Source organism: Aythya ferina, assembly GCF_964211825.1.
Source record: "Aythya ferina genome assembly, chromosome: 18".
NCBI lineage: Eukaryota > Metazoa > Chordata > Aves > Anseriformes > Anatidae > Aythya > Aythya ferina.
The window spans coordinates 2,873,136-2,895,816 of NC_140317.1; the positions used below are offsets into that span (position 1 = coordinate 2,873,136).

Sequence of the window (22,681 nt, forward strand, 5' to 3'; positions counted from 1 at the left end):
TGTTAGCGTTAGGTCAGAGGTTGGACTCGATGATCTTGAGGTCTCTTCCAACCTAGAAATTCTGTGATTCTGTGAGTACTTCACGGGCAGGGGCTGAGGGAGGGCAGGAGGTTGCCAATGGGCAAACTGTAGGCAAATGGGCAAACTGCAGCGCACAAGGACTATAATTGCCTGCAGGGGCTTGGGCTGAGCGCAGTTCTCAGCCTGGAGGCAGCAGGGACGCCAGGCGCCACGGGAGGGCCCCTTCTGACCAGAAACCAGCCACAGGCCCTCACAGCGCCTCCCTCCTACCCCCCCCACAACTTCCGCCCTTCCACCTCCCCCTCGGCGTCACCCCCCCGCAGCGCGCAGGCGCGGCCCCACCGCCCCCTCCCTGGGGATTGGCGGGCGACGCTGACGTGGCGCGGCCGGGCGGAAGCGAGGGGCCGCGGCCATGCTGCGGCAGGTAGGGGCCGGGCTGAGGGGAGGGGGGCGGCGGCGACGACCCCCGGGCCCCCCCCCGGGCCGGGCCCTCCCGCACCGCTCCCGGCAACCGGGGGGGGGTGGTCCCGTGTGCCGCCCCCGGCCGTGGGGAGCCGTGGGGGTGGGCTCGGGCTCGGGCTCGGGCTCGCCGTGGGGCTGGGGCCGCGGTGGGGTGAGGCGCGAGGCGGGGGGGTGGCGGCGCCCCTCGGCCTGACCGCTCCCTTGTCCGTGTCCCCCCCTCAGGACAGCGGCGACGACATCGAGGACGTGTCCCTGTTCGACGCGGACGATGAGGCGTCCCGGAGAGCCAAGAAGGCGAAGCTGAGGTGAGTGGGGGGCAACAGGGGGCGGCCGCTGGGTCCCGCACGCGTCTTCCTGCCCCCAAGCCCGGTGTGGTGCTGGCCTCAGCGCTGTGCGGCGCGGTTCTGAGCTGGGGATGTGTAAGGCCTAAAGGGCACGGCTGTCACGTCGAGAAATGGGAGCGTTCTTCAGCTCAGCCTGGTGGTTCTTCAGTCAGAAAACCGTTTTCAAATGCACCCTGTAAAACAGCAGGTGAAATTCCCCGGTCCCTTCCTCGTCCAATTCTCTTTTGATGTGGCTGCAAGTGGGATGTGTCCTCCTTACGATGAGCTCCCAGTCAGTTTACTCCCTCTATTTTTGGCGGTTACTGCACGCTGTTTTCATGTAACGATGCTGGTCCTTAGCTGTTGAGTTGGTGGGAGAAGATCACCTTGCAGTGTCATTTCTCTGAAATTGCTTCAGCCTTGTCTGAAAGGGCTGTGACTGTGCTGTGCTTCGTTCCAGGCATCCGGTGGCATCATTTTTCCACCTGTTCTTCCGAGTCAGTGCCATAGTTGTCTATCTGCTCTGTGAGCTCTTAACTAGCAGCTTTATTGCCTGCATGGTGACAATTATCCTCCTCTTGTCATGTGACTTTTGGGCTGTAAAGGTAAGTTCCTCTAAGAATTTTGTTATCTTTGCCTAGTTATATAAGAGTAATTGAACAGGGTGATGCTCCTGTCCCCCCAAAAGTAGCTTCTTTGTGCCTTTCTACCAGAATGATACCTGAGACACCCCCAAGTACTGTGGTGCATTGCAAAGCATTATGAAATAATAATTCAAATCTGTGTAGTTATTTTCTCTATTTTCAAACAGAAGTTATGTCAGCCTTCCTTTTAAGGCAAAGCAGGCTTTGTTATAAGGAGGATCCCTTTAGAATCACCACAAATATGCCTCATTTATGTAACTACAATAATTTATTGTTATACTAAACGTACCAGAAAACAGACTGCTATGGATGTAAAAATTCCATAATCTTGTTTTCTCACGTGGGGCAAAAGAGCAGCGTTGAAAGCAGCAACCCAAGCAGCTGAACTTTGGCAAGATTAAGAGCAACAAAATACAAGATCTTTACAGTGTGATGCCTGTCATGCTAAAATACAGCCAGCGTTGTTAACTAGTGCAGCCACTGAGAGCGCAGACTGGTGTGAAGTCTACTCCAGCTGCTGCTGCTGGTGTAAGAGGTAGCATTTGCTGCCAGCAACATTTAAAGCTCCTTTTAGAGCTGACAGCGATGAAGTCTGGGGTTGAAAGCTGCCATTTCTTCCTGGGTCTGGTGCTGAGATGGAACGCTTCCAAGGATTTGTTTGTCTAATGGGTTTTCTTAGCAGCAAATTGAAAGCTCATGGCTCCTTTTTTTTTCTTTTTTTTTTTTTTTTTTCTTTTTTAAATTTCAGAATGTCACAGGGCGACTAATGGTTGGCCTTCGCTGGTGGAACCAGGTGGATGATGATGGTAGAAGTCAGTGGATATTTGAATCCAGAAAGGTAAATTCCTTTTTTATTTCTTTTTATTGTTTCAGTTTTATCAAACCCCTGTTAGTTACCAGTTATGCTTGTGATGGTAGATTGCATAATTCAGACATGTACTTCCAGCCACAGATCTGTACCCACCTGCTTGTTTCATGTGGGCTACCGAATGAGGATGACTTCACGTTTTTTTTATTTTTGGTTTATTTAAAAAAATCTCATGGTGTACCGATCTGACTTCATGCAAGTAACTGGTTCATATAAAATGCAGTGAAGGTTCCCACATCACATCAATAACGTAGACATTTTCTGGTGTGAATGTGGAACAGCTGATACAGTTCTTGCATCCTGTTGAAAATTATGGGAACTAGGAAGCAACATAAAGCATTCCTTGTGGTTGCTGCTGCTCCCTTGCATTCAGTAGGGCTACTGCTGTGCCTCTTGTTTGTACCTCACAACATGTCCCGTACCTACTCTTCTGGTCCTTGTCTCTGATCTCTGTATACGTGGAGCTAACGGCACTTCTGCTGTGCAGTTCTGGTTCGAGGTACGGCTCATTTCCTGCAGTCTGTAGCGGTGTAGAGACCTGACCCTAACCCTTTCTCCAGCTGAATTTGTGCCCTTACTGCAGGCACATTCTTTTGCAAAACTGTGCTAATTTAGAAAAACGAACATGTTAGGGAGTGGTTTAAAAAAAAAAAAAAGTAGCTGAACAGCTGAAAAGTAGGTGATGCAGTAAGTTTAGTCATACGTTGTATAGCCAGTCTAGGTTCTTTAGCTATCGATAGGAAGAAGTGAATGCTTGATTGGGATATTCTGCTCAATAAAGTTTTTATAAAATCAATGGTGTGAATCAGGTGTGCCTGTAAAAATTACCCTGGTTTGATGGCTGGGTGTATCAGTATTCTCCCAGTGGTAGGCTGGGTGATATTCTGGTTGCCTGTAAATGATACAAAGGTGGAAAACATCTGGCTGCTTCTGTGCTTTGTAACAACCACTCAGTAAACGCAATGCTTCCCCAATTTACTGTGGCCTTTTAGCCCCAGATATTCCAAGAGGATTTGTTGCTACTGCCTCCGCTGTTTCTGACAGAAGATTGACAAAAGGGCCCTTTAAATGGAAACACCTTCTGTTACAGAAATATCTTAGTGATTTAGAAGTTGGCCTGGAAAGCACCCAGTAATGTTGTATGGAGGCAAAACTCAGAAGGCTTGTGAAGTCTGGTCTGCTTTTAATGATGTGATCTATATGATAGAGCAGCCTGCTAATCTTCATTTACTTTCTGTTTCCAGGTATCAGCACAAGGGAGTAAAGCCTCCTCGGAAGCAGAGTCCCGAATTTTCTGGTTAGGTCTAATTAGCTGTCCGATGATCTGGGTGATATTTGCTTTCAGTGCTCTCTTTTCTTTCAAAGTGAAGTGGCTGGTGAGTTGCCTCCCTCAGCTCGGTGATAGATTTTGCATGTTGCCAATAAGTCGGTGTAAATCAACTGCAGCTTTTCCTGTGTCCTAGGCAGTGGTTATAATGGGAGTAGTTCTCCAGGGAGCCAACCTTTATGGTTACATCAGGTGCAAAGTTGGCAGCAGGAAGAACCTGACCAGCATGGCGACCAGCTATCTCGGCAAGCAGTTCTTGCGGCAGGTAAGATTTCCAGGGTTTTGGAAACCCTGCCGTTGTTTGCTTCTGTCCGTAAGCTCCCTTTCTGCCTGAGCCATGAAAGGAAATATTTAAACAGCTGTTGGAGTTCTGTATTGGGACCCTTCACGTATTGCTGCTTGAGAATTTGAACCCTTTGGTTAAGTCACAGAGTAACTTGCCAGTTACTGGCACCAGGTTCCATTTGCAGCATATCGGGAGCTTGTGTTATTTATTAGTGCTGTGGAATTTACTGAATGTGGCTGGTCTATTGGAAACGAGGAGCACAGAGCGAAAACAGTGGCAGAATGGAATGGCGTTTGATAAGCTCCGCTGCTCTTGGATAACACGTTGCTAAATTACTCCTTGCATTGCACTGCTTCCTCTTCAGGTTGTGCTAATCCCCAAAACATGTATCTGGAGGGATGTTGGGTTGGTCCTTGTGCTTCAGTGCACGGCTGCAGTCTGCATAGCTCTTAGTAGAAGGCCCACCGCTACCTTTTGTATTTTTTGTCACTTCCAGCTAGCTCTTCTCATCGGGTCCTTTCCTGCCCCAGCACCAGATTTCCTTCATTCCATAGGTCCCTGCAGAAGGAGGTTCTGCCGTGCGCTGTTCAACCTCTAGGTGTTCACTGAACTTCTGCTTTCCCCAAGTTTCTTGACTGTGGTGCTTTGTTTTACACAGACAACTGGGGACAGGTGGCTTGGCTGACACAGCTTCACAGGTGTTTACTGAAGCTGTTGCCATTAGTGTGATAAGAAGCTTAAACACGGATGAACCCTCATTCTTGGCAGTTTATCGGGTTTATGCTCTTCTGTAGCTGTATTTGCTTTTGAGTGCTTTTGCCACTGCAGTGGTTACCCAAAGGCCCAGTCTGGTTTCAGTCTCTGGTAGGAATGTCCCAGAATCACGGCAGTGAGTCACACACTTCTCCTGTGGTGGACTTTTTTTTTTTTCTCTTTTGCAGACCGTGGCTAAAGATGACCAAACAGCATCTTGAGTGGTGGGAAGCCTCAAGGCAGATCGGATTCACAGAAGTGAACAACGGAGAATGTTGCTCTGACAGTGAGATGTGGGAGCTGCGTAAACGAGGTGTGAATTAAAAGAAGTAAATAAATCGTGCAAGGCTTCCTGTTAACACTCCTAGCGGTTTGTATTCGGTTCTCCGCTAGCAGATTGTGTTTACATTCTTTCTTTAGTTTGATTAGTTAAAATTAAATTGTCTGAACTTCAAATGAAAAAAACATGCTAGATAGCTCTGGTGCAGGTGTGTACCTACTGGATGAAAATGCCAGGCATCCTTCTGAAAAACCATGCACAAGCTGAGCTGTCTCTTGCCCAGGACCCACCCCTCCAGCAGTCAGGACCTCAAGTAGATTTCAGTTGTGGACTCAGCTGCATTTTGTTCTCGGAGGTCATTGCTGCTTGTTACGAAGTCTAGACAGCTCTTTTTTGGCTCTGCATCTCTCATTCTGTGATTTGAATGGCGCTGAGGTCTTTGCAGTGAGGGAAATGTTGCTGTTGGCATAGTAGGAAGATGAGTGAAGTCTGGTGGAAACTGCACAAGTGATGTGTGCAGCTCTGGTCTTTTATTAATCTGAAGTGTTCCCGGAGGTCTCAGTAACATCTACGCAGGACCTTGATTAAATCTCGGGATTTATGGTAAGTCCCTCTTTTACCTGCTGGCCTGTGCCTGTATGGAGAGCGCAGGCAGAGTAAAACCAGGCCACAGGGAGAGCTGCACACACCACCCACGGTGTCAGAGATGGAGTGAACCTGGGAGCAGGTGGTGACAGAGCTGTTGCAGCAATGCCACCTGGTGTCGTGCCACTGCTGCACAGCAGTAATAATGCATTTGGTGTGTTCCTGCGGCCACAAGGACGTGGTGTGGTCTCGTCTACAGGCTCTTCACTGTCCCACAGTGCCAGGCAGTGGGGAGCGTGGCTGGCAGGGCTACCAGGACGCTGCATTGCACGTGCAGAGAACGTCTTGGGCTCATAACACCCGTGCAGCTGGTTCAGGGTTGCCCATTTAGACGAGAGCCGAGGCTGGATGTGGACTGTTTGCCTTCCACTGTTCAATGACCAAAGGGTGTTTTGGGTAACCTGCCTGCTGGGGCTGCCTGAACACCTGGCGTTACTGTGCTCATCCGCAAGGCGCTTAATTTCTTGAATCCATGCAACGTGCTGTCCTCCAGCTGTGCTCCCCAAGGGGTCTGCGGGCTGGGAAAAACCATTAGTATGATCACGAAGTGTTCACCTAGGTGGCAGACAGTGGTGTGTTCTGTGTGAGAGGCGTCAGGTCCTTCTTGTCACGTCAAACTGTTCAAGGCAGGTTGTGCTTTCATGGCGGGGGGTAGTGTGAGCTTCTGATGAGGTATTTTAAATTAAGAATGTGGTTTCTTTTTGAATAATGGGTACTGTAAATTGTGGGATTGCGTTAATGTTCTATGTCTCCCTGTACTGTAGCAATACTCGGGAGCTGTACATTTGTCTAACTCTTTGGATTGATACCTTCCTTTTGTAAATATATATTTATAAAATCTTGAAATTAAAATAAGGCTTTGTTTAACCAGACCGGGTGTCCCTTCTGTGATTCATGGCTGCGTTCTGTTTATGTTCAGTGTTCTTGCAGTTGATCGGGGTTACTGAAGTCAAACAGTGCTAATAATGAGCTCTGTCCCAGTTGCTTTCCCCGAGAGTCTCGGAGAGCTTCGCCTGCGTAAACACTTCAGCTGCATGACAACAATCCCAGCGTGCTTATGAAAAAAGTATCGCTCTGGCAGCCGGATCATTGACGGGGGTGGCTCAGTCTGGCTATTTCTAGTTTGATTCTTGGTCTACCACCTCGTGCACCTGTTCATCGAGACTTGGCTTGAGTGCTGAAGATGCTGCTTTCGAGGGGGCTCTGAGGACCCCTCTCTCTGCCCAGGTCCCTGGCTTGGTTCTGGCAGGTGGCAGCGCATGGCTGGAACTTCTTGTCCCCATTTACCTGGACAGGATGGTCTGTTTCTAATGAATGGATGTAAACAGGCAAAACGAAGCAAGTCACTGGAGTAAAGGTGCTTCTGCAGCCACGCGGGGACGCACAAGTGCAGCGTCTGGCCCCTGCAGTGTGCTGAAACGGAAATCCTTGCTGCTGCTGCTGAAGGAGCCCCCGCGTGCCGCGGCTGTTGGACAGACTGCGCTGACTACGGCAAAGCCTCAGCCACCAGGTGGTTGTTCTAAAACATGTTGAAAGCTTTGGACTTCATGTGTACTGCTGCCAAAGCTCCCCCCAGACTGTTCCTGGAAAACAGTGTGCTTTTCTGAAAGTTGCGGTGTAATTAATCAAGGACAGACATTTATTGGTACATGCCTTTAAGTATAGCCCTGTGTGGCTTATTTTTAGCCTCTTGGCAAACATTCAGTTTTCTGGCTTCTGAGAAGCTGGCATTTTATCACATTTCTCTAGCGTGGATCAAAACCAAATTTCTTATCTCACTCCAGTTGGGTGTGATAGTTGTTTGATTTTTTTTTTTTTTTTTATTTGCTGCCTGCTGGAGTCTCCTGTGAAAGAGGAAGTGGGAGTTGCAGCGGAATGAGGAAATTCTCTGAATGTGCTTTTTTAGGCAAGTCTCGGGAATCCACGGCAGGTCAGTTTCTCGAGCATTAGCTGTGTCATGGTGGCCCCACCTTAAGGCCTCCAGGCCTGGGTGTTGGCTGAACTTTCAGGATTCACAGAAGCAGAAATAATCCAGAAGCAATACTAGTAAAAAGCAAACAAACAAAAACCTGCAATGATTTGCTCTGAAATGGCCAAGTGAGCTTCAGTTGTTGCAAGCCAAAGGTGGGCTTGAAATCCTCATTTTACAGGCAGAGCCATTCTGAGTCCTTGGAGCAGAGCCTCCAAAAGCAATGTGTTTTCTGCCCTGATGCTTTAACAGGGTGATGTGTCTGGATAATCTCAAAACACAGAAGCTGTACGGGCACTTCTGCTCCGTGGAAATGCATCTCCCCTGCCCTGGGGCAGAGCTGCTGGGCAAAGGATGCGGTGCAGGGGGAAACAGCGCCGAGTGGGCACGGGCAGCCTGGCACCAGGCACTTGGAGCCCGTCTGTCTTTTCCTTCACGAGCTTCTTGGAGACTTGCCGGGCCCGGAGGGCTGCAGGGAGAGGTCTATTGTAGTGGCTTGGCAGAGGCCTCGGCCAGCCCTGCGCACACGGGACAGGACATCCCAGCTGGTATTTCCTAAACAAAAAGCCGCAGTGAGTAGTGGAGAGTGACCTTTGGGGAGACCAAAGAGAGCAGGGATGGGGGTGAGGAGGGGTGGGTGCTGGCCAGGGCCCAGTGCTGCTTCCAGGCCTCCTGGCAGGAAGGAATTTCTCGCTTCCCTCCTGCCTTTCCGTGCAAACAGCCCGAACATGGGAGCAGGCATCCCATCTTCCTGTGCACAGCCCTCCCCTCCCCTCCTGCAGCAAAGTGAGAGCCTCCACGCCACCCTGATAAGACAGGCGAAGGGTAGAGAGAGAGGAAATGCTCTTCCTGTTTTCCTGATAACAGCACTTCTGTGTCACGGGGGAGCACAGGCCCGTCATCGCCTGTCTTTGTGTGCCGAAAGCAAAGGGACTTTGCTAACGTGGCTCCTTCATATCCTCCGTGGGGTGTCGTCAGGGATGTGCTGAGCTGCTTTCACTGCTCGGCCGCACCCTGCAGCCCGCACCTGCTCGAGTTTCATTCCTGCTTCACAGGGGCAGGCACAGCCTGTGGGTGCCTCTGTGGGGACAGGACGGCTTCCTCTGCTCGCAGCGGGCACCTCTGCCCCCAGCTCTCCCTCCGAGCAGTAAGAACGGTGCTCTGGATCCAACCGACCCCATCGCACCCAAGGTTGTCTCCAGGCAACCCGTGTGCCTGGCAAAAGCTGTATGGAAATGACAAACTCACAGCTGTGCTTCCCAGGAGCGCTGTTTGTATCTCCACAGGTTTGGGGCTCTGTCACCTGATGGATTTTGCTTCCATTGGTTTGGCCGGTTCCTTTCTCAGCCCACACAAACCTTTAGCATCTGCAGCGTCCTGCTGCGGAGAGCTCCACAGTTAGCGCTGGCTGTGCGAAGGTATTTCATAGCTCCTTAGTGTGGGACCTGCCAGGCCAGGGGTGCTCTCTGTTCACCTCTTTGTACAACAGAGGCTCCAGGTTTTGTGCTCAGCACTGAGTTTGAGATGTCCCCAGGCAGACAGCCTGCTGTTTTCATTCACAGATGAACTCTATCTGCTTCCAATAAATGGGTTCATTCATACAAAAAAGGCCACTCTGCATTGTGTAAAAGGTCCTTCTAATTCAAAAAATCACTTTCTGATCCTGCTCAATAATGTAAGGACATGGTGGTATAAAATAATGATGACTCTCTGCACCTGCAGTCTGCGGGACAGGATCTGCACCTTTGTGTGATAGTGACGAACCCCTCACTCCCTGTATATCACACAGAAATGAGGCATTCCCAGGAAACCCCTTTGTTGGTCTTCCCCTGGTACAAAACCTCCCATTTTAGTCCCATCTTTGTTTTGGATCCTTTCACAAACTATTAATTTCCAGGATTCTCCAATTAATGGCTAGTAATACTAGATCAATTCATCCCCCAGCTGCTTGCTATATGTTTCAAGCAGCTTCGTTATTTCCCAGGTGGGACTTGGCAAAAGCTGCATCAACGCTCCTCAGCTGCTGCTTGTCTCTGAATTCTGCTGTTCAGGACTCTGAGCAGTTTGCTCAATAAAGGAGTTAGTTTTTCTGGTCAGTTATTCCTCATATTCCTCCCAAAATCTTTTGAAAAAACCCCAAACTGACCTCGTAACACCCTCGCTGCCTTCCGCCCAGCTGGCAGCCGCAGGCAGTGGGTTTATTTAGGGACTCGTGGCTCGGCGGGTTCGTACCTGAGCCCTTTGCATTCCTCCAGGAAACCTTGGCCTGGTGAGTTTATTATCGTTTGTGCTGCCAGCTTGCTCAAACCTCTTCCTCTGTAGTTCATTTTGGGCGAGTTCTTTAGTTTTTGTATTATTTTTTTTTCAATCACAAAGAAATGTGTAAACAGTTCCGTAGTAACCTGTGGAGTAAATGAGTCACTCTTTGCTCTTCTGCCACAGGACGCACTCATTTCTCTTGCCTGCTGCTGTGTTTCCAGATCAGAGGCTGGAGCTGCGAGCCTCCTTACTCACAGTTTCCTACTCCGCGTACCGACGTCCAGCCTGGCCCTGCTCTGACAGTTTGTGTGACTTCATCCCCGACCGACAGATCCCATCCACCTGCGGGATCTTCCCCGCCTGTCATCTGTCCCCAGCCATGGGTTTTAAAGCTTCCGTGAGGCGCTGGTAGCTTGGTTACATTTCTATTTTCTTGGAGTCTTCCCTCACATCTGGACCCATTTCAGAAGAGATGTGAGTCACCGACTGACACCACCTCTGCTCTTGGGATTTCCACACCTGTGTCCTGGTGCTGCTTTGCTGCATCTCGGCCCACGGGGCTGTGGGTGCCCAAACCCACCTCCGGGCAGCGTCCCAAACCCAGAGCTTCACAAAAATATTCTTCAGATGTTGCAAAAAACAAGGACCCTTCTGCACAGCTCTTTTTTAGGTGAGCCTTGGTTTCCTGTGGTTCAAACTGCAGGGTCGTGCCCAGCTGGGTTTATTTAGGGGCTGCAGCTTGGATCTGGGCTGAAGAGATTGGGCACCGGGACTTTGCCTAAGTCCTGCTCTCTCCCCAGCTGGGAACCCAGAGCCTTGTAGGCTGAATCCACCCCGTAGCCAGGGCTGACAGGGGCAGGAAGGCGGCACGGACCCCGCTGCAGTTTGGGGCACCTTGTCCTTACCTGTGGGATGCCTTTGCCACCGAGCATCGCCACCCACCCGGGGTTCATCCCCTCAAGCTCTTCTGCAGCTGCCAGGAGCAGGAGAGCAGAAATCCCACAGCTTCCAGCTGCCCTGGCAGCAACTCAGCAGAAGGGCAGGAGATCAGGATCCGCAGCAGCTCTGTTTCTTTTCTCTGTTTGCAGCAGGGTGGGGGGCGCAGCGTTCCCTGCGGTGCCGGAGGACTGGGCAGCCTGGAGGGGACATTAAGACACCCTTTTAGTGGCACCCACCCTGTCATCCCCTGGGCAAAACCCTTTATTCTCCCACAGCCCTTGTGTTTAAGGACAGCTTCGGCAAGCACCTGGATCAACACCACCGGGCTGACCCTGCCGCTGGGGCCCTTCCAACCTCCCTGCGTGACGCAGGCTTCGGTCTAAACCCTTGCAGCGGCAGAGGGAGCTCTCATGCTTGTCTTTTACATCAGAAAAAAAAATAAATAATAATAAAAAAAAAAAAGGAGCAAAGAAAGTTTTCTGGAAGGGCTGCTGGAAATGCCTCCCAGGACGGATCCTGCAGCAGGAGCAACCTGCCCAGCCCGGCGCATCCCCTGCGAGTGGGGCCGTGGGGACGCTGTCACCGCCCTGGGCGTCTCCGCTGGCCGTGGCCAGCCGTCCTCCCGCGCCTCGCAGAGGGATGGCGAGGAGGAAAACAATAACCCAAGGCACCGCGCCTTCCTCTGCTGCTCCCCCTGCGCTCGCCGGGGCCGAGCGGGGATATAACGGGAAGATGATTTCACTGCCGTGATGCTACGGGGCGGTGTTGAGCTGGAAAAAGTAAGTAAAAAGCAAAGTTGTTCCCAGCTGGGTGTGTGCGTGGGACCGGCCGGCTGGGCTGTCTCATCCAGCAGGCATCGCGACCTTCCTGCTCCAGGCTTTGGATTTGGTGCGGAAAAACTCCCGTTTCAATAAGTGCTTCGTCAGAAGTGATTCAGCCTCTCCTTCCTCCTCCTCCTCTTCCTCCCACTGCCAGGACAGTCTTGGTGAGGATTTTGGATTGGGGCCATCGCCTGGAGCAGGCAGGGCTCGGCGCTTTCCCCACAGGGAATTTTTGGCTGTGGAGAGGCTTGGTGGCCCCTGCTGGAGCCTGGGCACTCCTGTCCCTCCCGAGCACGTGCCCAGCCCGAAGCACTGGATTTGTGAAACGCCCCACTTTGCTCTGTCCCCAGAAACCAGAAGGGATTTTCCCATCGGCTTTAGTCAGAGCCTCTGGGTTTAGTGTTTGGACACCACGAGGGAAATCATGCCTACAGCTTCCAGGCTCCTGTCTTCAGTGCTGTGCAGAGCAGCTCGGTGCTTTCCCTGCCTCCCAAACGATGGTGTTTTGGGGTGACAGGACCCCCTGGTGCTGGGGCTGCCAGCTCTTAGCCCCGCACACAGCGCTGCATGGTGCTTAGCCTGGTCCCGTACAAAGCTGAGCAGGTCACCACCGTCGTTTTGTGCTTGCAAACGCCCCTCTCCATCTCTTCAGGCTCTCACATTCCCCTGTTACTGCCAGTTCCCACAGATGAGCCCCCGCATCCATCAGGGCCTGGTTTTGCAGCTTTCCCTTATCCCTCCGGCTCCCCGCATTGGCTCAGCCCCGCTGCCCGGGTGGGCTCACGGAGACGCCAAGCACAAATATCCCCAGTGTGATTTTTGGCAGCGTTGGAGCTTCTGGCTTCAGATCTATCACCAGGACTTGTCATTGCGTTTAGCTGCTTTCCCTTATCCTTGCTCCCATAAGACCTCGAAGTGCTCTGACATGATTTTGGGCTACCCACAAGACAGCCCACCTGCTATCCAGGTGTTGGATTCCATTTTTTACAAGATGTGGCCCCATTTTGCATGCTGCAGCCTCTCCATCTGACAGCCCCTTCCACACAGAGCCCTGCAGCAGCCTCTTCCTCCACCAGCACCCTCAGGTCTTCTCTCCGGGCTTCTAGTTCTGTCTGAGCTGAGGTGGAGCCTTTGACATTCTCCTCCCCAAATCCCAGTGCCCTGGGATCTCCCCATCGTGTCCTAAGCAGCACCGGGGCAGTGGGGGCAGCCCCTGCCCTGCTGTGTTAGCTGGGGTGGGAACTGTAGTGACTGGAGCTTGCCATAATGTCCTGCGGGCATACAGGACAAAGCTGGCTAAAGACAAGACAGTAATTTCCTGAATTACTAAAGAAAGCAGCTACAGAAAGGCTGCCCTGTGCCCAGCTTGGTGGCATCGTGGTATTGCTCCCGGTCCCAGCCTGAACAGCACACGTAAGCACACCGAAAGCAAAAGTGTCTGGTGGCCAGAAAAGGAAAGGATTCTTTATTACTTGTATAGCAGCGAGGAGGCCAGTTCATGGGGTTTTCTTTTTACAGCATCATTTTGCACCAACAATAGGAATCCAGGCTGTGTTTCCCTGGGGATGCTCTTCTGGAAGTGAGTGGTTCCGTGGCACGCCAAGGCTCAGGGCAGTGCGACCGTTCTCTCTAAAGGAGATGATGGCCACGGAGAGCTCAGGTGTGTACCACCCAAATACCTTCCCCAAATGCACACCAGCATCAGGCCTGGCCTGATCCTGACCTGATCACCCTTGGGGGGGAATATCTTCCCCCAGCCCTGCAGAACAGCCAAACACACCGTGCTCGTGAGCCCTTGAAATTAAATATATCTAAATTAAATACATCTAAAGCATAAAACTCATCTCTCTGAACTATAGGTCAAGCCCGTGCTCTCTGGTAGGTCAAGTTTGAGTACTCACAATCATCACCCTCTTGTTGCTTAATCATTTTATATTAAGTACATCTTAAAATGAGTGTACTCACGTGGAAAAGTCAATTAAAAAAGAGAGTCCAAATGACTAAGGGAGGATTTCACATCTGCATCCAAGTTGGCAGGCAAGATGGACATTTACAGGCAGAGCAGTCATCCTCCAAATATTTCTGCAAAAAAAAAGCCCGGGATGCGAGTGATGGGAGTGTGCAGGACTGGGGCTGACCCAGGCGGGCGCTCGGGGCGAGGAGCCTGCTGGTGCTTCGGCTGCAGCCGCCCGTCTCCACCTTGACCCATGCAAATCCGGCTGGGCAAGGGCAGATTTGTTTAAAAATACACTTTTCCCTGCTTTCTGGTGGCCCTTTGCCAGCTGAAGCCTTGGGAGAGGAAGAACCTGTGGCAGCCCAGTGCCGCGACAGGGCTTTGGCTTGGAAAACGCTGGCTGTGCTGGGCGGCGTGACTTCGGGTGGCAAGCTGGGGGTGTCCTCTGCTCCGTGCAGGCTGGGCATGGCCAGGAAATGGCCCACGGCTGCCTCGGGTGCTGAGGCTGAGGGGAAGTACAAGTCCTGGGACTGTGTGCCCATTTGGGCCTGGGGAGCCAGGCAAAGGTTGCCCCAAAAATTGGGGCTTTGAGATCACCCACCAGGAGCATCACGGTAGTATGCAGACACTTGTGGCAATCGATAAAAATTAAGTTATTCATCTCCTCCCAAAATTTGTGGCACTTCTTGCACCCGATGCCCATGGACAGACACCCTCAGGCATGCAAAGACATGGGGACAGTCACAGATGCGCCAGGTGGATGGCACAGGTGTTGGCACCTGGGCACAAGAAAGCAGGTCCCCACGGGGATCCAGCAACCCCAGCCATCCACCCACACCCCCCACACCCCTCCCAGCACAGCCTCCTCAGCAGCACAGACATTTTTTACTGTGCATTTTTGAACCAGAGGCAGGGGCAGGGCTCGGGGCTGTCAGCGCATCCTCAGGGAGGTCCTGCAGCTGCAGAGGATGAGCTCAGCACACACTGGGCCGAGTAAGCCACCACCTTTTGGAAGCCCTGGAAGCCAGGACAGAGGTTGCTGTGATTCCCATCGGGCAGTTTTTCAACTTAAAATGACCTTGCCTCTATTCCTTGCCTGCTTGGCCGCTGGGTGCTGCCAGGTGAGGGGGGCTTCATGGCCAAACTCGGTGCAGCTTTCATGCATCTGTGATAACAACGCAGAGCAATCTGCCTGCAGGGGCAGGATTCACTCCTCCCATCCCATCCCATCCCATCCCATCCCATCCCATCCCATCCCATCCCATCCCATCCCATCCCATCCCATCCCATCCCATCCCATCCCATCCCATCCCATGCAGTCACTGCAGACCCTGGGTTTGCATTTCCCACAGGCTCCATCCTGCTTTGATCACCTCTGCTTCTTGCAGCAGCCCAGTGGGACGCTCACTGCCCCCATGGCCAGCCCCTGCCCCGCACGTCCTCCCCTGCTCCTCCTGCACTTCCCCAGGGCTTTCTGGCTGTGTCATGAGCCCCCTGGGGACCCATCCATGTGCCAGAGCTGCCCCAAGCTGCCGGGCACCTCTCTTTGGTGACAGCCGCGCTTTGGCTCAGTGGCAGCTGAAGGGGCCAAGCATCAGGATCCTGGGCAGGCCGAGCCCTGCTGGGGAGGGCGGTGGTGTTTTCGTGGTGGTCTGCATGGACAAAGGACAGAGGTTTTCCTTCACAGAGGAGCTGGGGCAAAGCAGGGCGAGATGAACCAGGCATCGCATCCATGAACTTTGATGCCAAACCCCTGACCTCAATGTGGGGGGCTCGTGTGGCAGGGCCCCCACCCTCTGCCCATGTCCCCAACCACAGTGAGAAAAGTCTGCCCGTGGTCTCCCATTGCAGGGCAAATCGATGATGATTGAAGACATCCCAGTTCGGAGCCCAGGCTACAAACACGGGAGGAACCTGTGCTTGTGTGCCGCAGGGGACACCGCGGCTGTGCCCCGTGGCAGCGCCCACCTCCGTCTGCACCCTGGGGACCATAGGCGAGCTGCACGGCCCAGGTCCCTCACAGCCTAAATAAGAATTCGAAGGAAATTCCAGCCCAGACCCCTCCTGGCAAAGCTTCCCCAGCTCAGCTCTTGTGGTTTGATCGTGCAGGACCTCTGACTTGCAGCTGCAAATATCTCGTACTTGCACAAGAGGAAGCAGCCGGGCTGATGTGCATGGGAATTATCCCATGTCCTCAAAGCCCGCTGGGCCTGGACGCCATCTGTGCGACCCTGCCCGAGGTCGGAGGTGAGACATTCCGTTTTTCCTGTGTCATTTGGAACAAAAAGCAAAATATGGGCTGGTGCTTGTGTGTGTCAGGGCGGCTGCGATCTGTTTGCTTTAAACGTGGTTTAGCAATCCCGCAGCGCTTCCAGCACGCAGCCCTGCGAAGGCACGGCTCGGGGATGTGTCACATTCCTGTGAGGAAAGGGAAAAGAAGAGGAGCGCAAGCGAAGGGCTGCAGTCTTGCGTGAAATTGGGAGCGTGTTTGCAGGACATGGCAGCTACAGGAGGGAAACAGCAGCTGCTGCAGCCATCTCAGTGTCTGGGGAGGACTTAAAATGCAGGGCAATGAAAATAAAGTTGTCAAAGTGCTGCTGCAATGAGATATGCAATTTGTTAGTTCATTACATAAAGGCTCCTGTAACTGAGCAGTATCAGTTGTTACCAGCCGGAGCGATGGGTTTAGATTAACTCACTTAAATTGGAATCGATTAACTGAAATTCACCTTCAGGGTGCAGTCAAGCCCAGCCAACTCAGAGCCCTGGGCTGCCCATGGACAGCTCACCCAAGGGACACCCACGTGGGGTGCCCCAGGAGCACCCAGGGCACAGGTGTGATGCTGCCGCACGTGTCACTGTGTCCCCCTCACCCCTCGTTTTAGCCCTGTAGGGATTAATTTCAGCATCTCCTGCACGTGCCCTGTCCTGACTGCACTCGCTGCCTTGGGCTCTTTGGGGGAAAACCCGGCTGTTTGCGTGGTTCCAGCACAAGGAGGGCCGCGGTGGGCTTGCTGTGCTGAAGGATACTGGAGCCTTTCACCTGGGGCAAGGGCAAACTTTGCCCCAAAGAGATCAGGGACAAGACCTCAAGGTGACCACGGGTGGATAGGAGGTGGCGAGGTGCTGCCAGATCATGTGTAGCAGAGCTCCTTGCCATGCTGGGGGCCACAGGGTCCTGGCTTAGGTTCCCCAAATCTTTCTGGAGATACTGATTTCAGGACAGGGTGCTCAGTTCCAGATTCACATGTTCTTCCCTCAAACTAAAAGGCCCCAGGTGAGGAGATTGGAGGTGGGTCGGGGCTGGCCTTGCACTGGGATGCTTCCTACGGGGAACAAATGGGGCACACACAGAAGAGGGGAGGAAATCCCCGTGGAAGGGGAGCTTGGTTACCGCCCCTCACACTGAGCCCAGACAGGAAAACCTGCCCTTGGCTTCCCCTTGCCCTGGCAGGGCAGGAGGTGGTTTTGATGCATCAGGAGAGCCACTGGGGGCCCATCCAGGCACCCTCTCCCCACCCTATGTTCTGGCTCAGACTTCCCAGAGGTGCGGCGATGCGCCTAGCTCGGCACTGCCTAGGGCGCCGTGACCCCACCAAGCCCCCCACGGCTCCTGCTGTGTCCTGGGATCTGCGGCTCTGCCCTGGCTTCACCCAGTGGGGAGAGGCTTCATTGCATGGAACAGGGCTGAAAATTCCTTGGTAAAACCCTCTGAGAGCTTTGGGGTCCTCACTGGTGTGCATCACGGCACAGCTCGCCCCAGCGTCACTTCCAGCCAACACGAACAAGGGCTGGGCTGGGCGGGCAGGGGAGGCGCTGGGTGTCTCACGGCTCCCTTCCCGTAGCATTTTGCTGTTTGCAGTTATGACCCTGACCTGTTCTGTGCTCCTCATTCCAGGTTTTCAGCCTTTGCTTTTTTATTGCCTGACCAGCAGAATGGGCAGCCTCCAGCCTCACCCTGTGTCACGTCCTGCCCTGGCCACCCAGCGCTGCTCTCACCTCGACGCCGTGTGTTTGCTGCCTTCAGGGGCTGTCTTTGACCTTCTCGGGAAAAAGGTGAAGGAAGAGAGAGAAGACTTCAATTTTTTGTCCCCAACATCTGAAAAAAAAAAGCATATTTTTTCCCAGAAATTGTGTTTGTTCTTCTGAATCCCATTGGTGTTTGAAGAGACACGGAGAGGATCAGATAGTTCAGGTGTGCAAGAAGGAGTTCAGGTGCCCAGCCCTGGCAACACTTGGAAGATTTTCTTGCCTTGTTTCTTATCCAAAATGCAACAGGCACCTCCATGCAGTCTGCATCCCACACTGATGGGCTTCGTGGCCTTCGTGCTGTATTTAAATTCCTCATCTTCCTCTTCCAGCCTCTACATGAGGCCACCTGGCCACCTCCTGCTGAGGTCTGCTGCTCCATGTCCCCTCCAGGTGACATCTCCCTCACCCACCTTCCTCCTCATGCTTCCTGGGACTTCGTGAACACCTGGAGTAGGAGATGGGGGAGTCCTGCATTGATGTCTGATGCTAATTTAAAGCTTTCCATCCTTCTCCATGCCCTGCTCCCCTGCTCCTGCAGTGGGATGTGCTCTTGCAGGTCTCCTGGAGCTCAGACTCTGCTCTGTGCTGCTCAGAGCTTGAAGCATGAGCTCACGGAAAGAGAAAGGCATCAGCTGTGCTGTGCGTGGCCCAGAACATGCCAGAGGAATGCCAGGAGCCCATGCACAGCTTATTGTTTTGCTATCTCTGAGGCTTTACGTGCTGTGGAGGCAGGCACTCTGCTGAGAGTCACCACTGCTGAGACAAAGCACCAACAAAAGCACCAGCTGCTGCTTTGTCCATAAACCCATCCCCACCTGGAAGGGACATATTGAGCCTTTTAGCTCTGCACAGGGGTGCACAGAGCAGCAATCTGCCAACACCGTCAGGCACGATGCTACATGGGGACGTTCTTCAAACCATCGCTGGCTCCCCAGTCTGAAGGGCAGGGTGTTGTTGCCCAGCTCTGTGTTGCAGCATCTCCTCCTATCCCAGTTAGGAGCGGGCTCCCTGGGTTCACAGTGTGCTGCAGTGCCTCTGGCCCACGCAGTGGCTTGTGTCTGCTTTAGCCGGGGCTGCTGAGAGGCTCCGTACACCCACACCGGGCTCAGCACTGCTCTGCTGGTGGCTGGGATGTGGAGCAGGACTTGTGCAGCCATGCTTATAATGCCTGTTGATGCTTTTGCACGGAAAGGTGTTGCTGCCCTGAGCCTCCTTTACAAGAGCCGGGCTACCAGTGAGTACTGGTGGAGATGTGGAGGATTTCCAGGCCCCTATGGAGAACCTGGATCCTCCTCCCAAGTCCTCCACTTGCAGCCTGGAGTACAGACGTGGCTGCTGGTGCCTTCCCCTGCCTCAGAAAGAAGTTGCCATCACAGTGTGGAAACCAAAGCTGGGGGAAGGGGAGAACTTTGATGGAGCTCCTGGGCAGGCAGATGAGGAGCGCACAGCACCGGGGCTGGGAGCAGCATGGGAAGGATGTGCCCGACCTCAAGCCCTCCCAAGGGATGAGGCACAGCACGCTGAGGGCTGCTGTTGGCTCTGACGGGGAGGATTTGTCACAGCTCAGGGGATGGAAATGCTTTGTCGCTGCATGGAAGTGGCCAGAGGGGAGCTGTGGGTCCAAGGCAGAGGTGCGAGCACTCGGGGAGAGCTGCTCCTTCCTGCAGTTGCTGCTCCCAGCAAAGCAAAGCAGACACCCAAGACCGTTGCCATTACTTTATTACCCTCATTATATTCTTATATTCTTGGATGCCAAAGGCACACATTTAGGGAAGAGATTTCACATTCCTCTGGACCTGGCAGTGCCACCAGCCTTTAATCACAGCTTCAGCATCAACCCGTTTGCAGGAATTAGGCTGCCCCAGCTCCCTGCCTCAGTGTCCCCAAACACCAGACCTTGTACACGTGTTCCCACCAGGTCAGTGCTGAGCTGCCCTCCACACCAAAGTGCTTTCCCTCCAGTAGGTCCATCCGGGCCACAGCAGCATCTCACCACGCTCCCTTTCCTTGCCTGGTGCCACCTCCCCAACACGATGTGAGCACCACGAGGCGAGCAGGCAGCTGCAGAGCGGGTCCAGCCCCTGCGAGGTGCGACCACCTCACCGCCCCAGGCACTGCCTTGCCAGGTCCTCCTCCCCATGCGCACACCGAGTTTCCCTTACCAAAAGCAATAAATGCAGTAAATGCATGACACATCCCACTTCTGGGGAAAAAAAAAAAGGGTTTGCTGTAAGTGACCCGGCGGGGTGGCAGCGGATCTGTGTCACGCCAGCCCCGCACATCCCCGTGAGTGGCTCTCGGGCTTCCTGCCGTGCTGGCAGCTCCGGGCTGAGCCTTTGTCCCCGAGCTTCTTTTCTGGGACCTGGAGTGCCTGTCCCCAGGGCAGGGGGCGGCGGGGAAGCGATTATTCACTTCCAGGAACATCTGAACCAGGGAAAGCTCCTGGAAGCCTTCTTGGGGACTGATGTCAGTGTCTCCTTGGTGCCACGATTTTGGCAGCCAAGGGGGCTGTGTGTGTGTGTGTCGGGGGGGGTTGTGCATCGCGGCTTTCTGAGGCAGAATAACATCGCCCCCAGCTCCGAGCCCTGCTCCTGCCCCCAGCCCTCCTCCTCTGTCCCCTCTCCTCCAAGCCCAGGGCTGGGACGCGGCTGGGCTGGGACACCAGAAGTGACCTCAGCGCTGAAACTTGTGGCTGTGCAGGGAGGGCTCTGCCTGCTCCGCGTGTTCTCTGAACTCCTCTTTATTTATGATGCTCTGGGAAAGCAGTTACCGGCAGCCACAAAGAAGCCGCGCGAGCGCCCGCCTTTCCTGCTGCTGGCCGGGAAGCGCGGCGGAGGCGCCGGGACACACCCGGGGAGGGGGACGGGGAGATGGGGATGGGGAGATGGGGAGATGGGGATGGGGATATGAGGATATGGGGATGGGGAGATGGGGATGGTTCCCTCTCCTTTGCACATCACTGCTCATCCCATCAGAAGGGACGCTCCAGGCAGACAACCAGCCCAGATCCCAACTCCCTGGGTTGTTTTGGGAGGAACTGCTGGCCTTGGCTCTATTTGCTGTTTTCTGCCTCCTGTCTTTCCCAGCGCATCCTCCCCGCTTCGCCTCCCCCTCCTCGGTGCCTGCCGGCTCCCAGCCCTTCGGCAGCTCCCCCTCGCTGCCCCCGCCCCGGGCGTTCCCTGTGCTGCCTGGGGGATTGCCAAACCCTGCCCCTAAATCGGACGAGGGGGCAGGGGAGGAACACATGGCCCCCCCCTTCCCCTGCTGCCAAGCCTGCATCATAGCCTGGGGACACCGAGGGGCACGTGTGGCTTCCACTGGGCGAGGACACCGGGGAGGTGGGCACCGGGGTGCGTCTGGGTGCAGGACGGGTGCCGGCACCCCGGGGAGAGCTGGGCTGGAGCGGGGCTTTGCCCACCCCGCTGCATGGTGCACGCTCTTGTGGCACGCGATGCGCCGTGACACACTTCCCAAACTCGCCTGCTTCTTGCCAGATTTATTACTCAACCCAGACACACTGTGGGCGTCCAAATCCCTTCCCCATGAGCAGTCGGGTGATGAACACAGTGGGTTTCCCCGCAGGGACTGCTCAGCCACCTGCTGCAGGTGCAAACCCACGCGAGCAGTGCCGTGTTACAGCTACCACACGTTTCTTTCACCTGCCTGGCATCAAGGCACGTGCCTTTAGGGATGCACAGCAGCTGGAGGCTCAGAGCACACGGATTTGCGGTGCTGCCATGGAGCAGGAGGGTTGAAAACAGGCTGAAAACCCTCAGCTCCCCGGGGAACGGGCTCCAGATCCAGCTGCTCCCCAGCCATCCCTTCTTTGCCTGGAGTTTATCCTAAAAAGCAAACTGGAAGCTCTGGGAGGGATCACAAGCTCCCAAAAGCTCAGTGTAGAAAAAAATCCATGAGGTCAGCCCGTTCTCCCTGCTGCTATTGCAAAAATTTTTCAGTGTAACTCAGATGCAGAAATTGTTGTGAAATCTCCCTCCTGTTCCAGCAGGCTGAGCTCGCAGTGTCTGGCTGGGTATTTTTAAAATACACAGAGGTAAAAGCAGGATATTTTTAGAAGTCCTACGGGTCCACCAGCTGATACACAAAAGGCATCCATCGGTGTGATATCTGTGGTGTGCTGGTGCCTGGTGATGCTTTGCTCCTTGTGCAGGGGCATGCAATGAGTGCCCAGTTTGCCAAGGCTACAGACATTGAAAACACCAGCCGAGCTGCTGTGCAATGCCAACAGCCAGTTTTTAAGGGAGCTAGGAACCAACGCATACAGGTTAAAGTCTTGTTCTGGGGCTGAAATGTAGCAGGGAAGTATCTGAGCTCTGCTTCTGCACGGATGCTCACTTTGGTTATAGCGGTTTTCATACACCAGCGTTGGCCAATTCCCTCGTGTGCCCAATCCTTCAGCCTTCTCCTGCTGTACTGACCACCAGGAAAATGAGAGCACTATCCTCTGTCTCACATGCCACTTGCTGCACATATCCAGATCACCGATTCCCTGCCAGGAGCGCCCAGCTCCAGGTGATGACGGCCGTGGGAGCAGCGCAGCCGCGGGCAGCACCCGCCCCGTGTGGGTGTCACAATGCGCGGCGGGGTGCCCACGGAGTGAGTGCTGGAGGGATGCTGGGGTCAGGATGTGCTCTGGTGGGACCGGGCATGGGGTGGGAGAGGCGGGGACACGCACACAGCATCCACCAGGGTGCCCTGTTCGCCAGGAGGAAGAGGAGGGTCTGAGCGTTGGGCAGAGAGGGTGCCACCGAGCACCCAGGGCTTTGCTTCCCTGGGCAGCTCCGGCTGCTTCTCCCCCTTTATGAGCCCAGCGCCTCGCTGTGGGTGTGTGGCTGTGCTTGCAGCAGTTCCTTGCTGCTTCAGGGGGCATTTTGGGCAAGCTCTGCCCCTCTCGCTGTCAGAACACCCTCACACCCTCCTGGGGGGCTCTGGGTGCTGCCCAGCTGGGTGCTTGGCACTACTCCCTAGCGCATCTCTGCGTGGGACGTGGCTTCCCCAAAATGAGGTTGGACCACCACAGAAACGCCCACCAGGGGCTGAGGAAATACCTGTAGGGACAGCTAAGGCCGCACACAGGACA

General features: G+C 54.0%; 1 protein-coding gene and 2 long non-coding RNA genes across 3 annotated transcripts; 2 read left to right on the plus strand and 1 right to left on the minus strand.

Moving 5' to 3' along the window:
• Positions 1–360: 360 nt before the first annotated feature.
• Positions 361–6,481, plus strand: LOC311421076 (Golgi apparatus membrane protein TVP23 homolog B-like). Its single transcript, XM_084492619.1, has 7 exons — positions 361–445; positions 706–788; positions 1,267–1,411; positions 2,199–2,288; positions 3,563–3,694; positions 3,782–3,910; positions 4,873–6,481. Exons 1-7 carry the CDS (start codon positions 434–436, stop codon positions 4,903–4,905), a joined length of 624 nt encoding a protein of 207 aa, XP_084348745.1. The 5' UTR covers positions 361–433; the 3' UTR covers positions 4,906–6,481.
• LOC311421085 lies at positions 5,517–13,680 on the minus strand. Its single transcript, XR_014684691.1, has 2 exons — positions 13,563–13,680; positions 5,517–8,133 (listed from the first exon to the last, which is right to left on the minus strand). It is a non-coding gene; the product is annotated as an uncharacterized lncRNA (long non-coding RNA).
• LOC311421083 lies at positions 11,308–17,895 on the plus strand. Its single transcript, XR_014684689.1, has 3 exons — positions 11,308–11,555; positions 15,403–15,798; positions 17,450–17,895. It is a non-coding gene; the product is annotated as an uncharacterized lncRNA (long non-coding RNA).
• The last annotated feature ends 4,786 nt before the right edge of the window (positions 17,896–22,681 follow it).

Bases quoted from the DNA above. Each gene is read 5' to 3' on its own strand.
- LOC311421076 (XM_084492619.1), top strand. The intron at 2,289-3,562 runs GTAAATTCCTTT...TTCTGTTTCCAG, and splicing joins GGATATTTGAATCCAGAAAG to GTATCAGCACAAGGGAGTAA. The intron at 3,911-4,872 runs GTAAGATTTCCA...TCTCTTTTGCAG, and splicing joins GCAAGCAGTTCTTGCGGCAG to ACCGTGGCTAAAGATGACCA.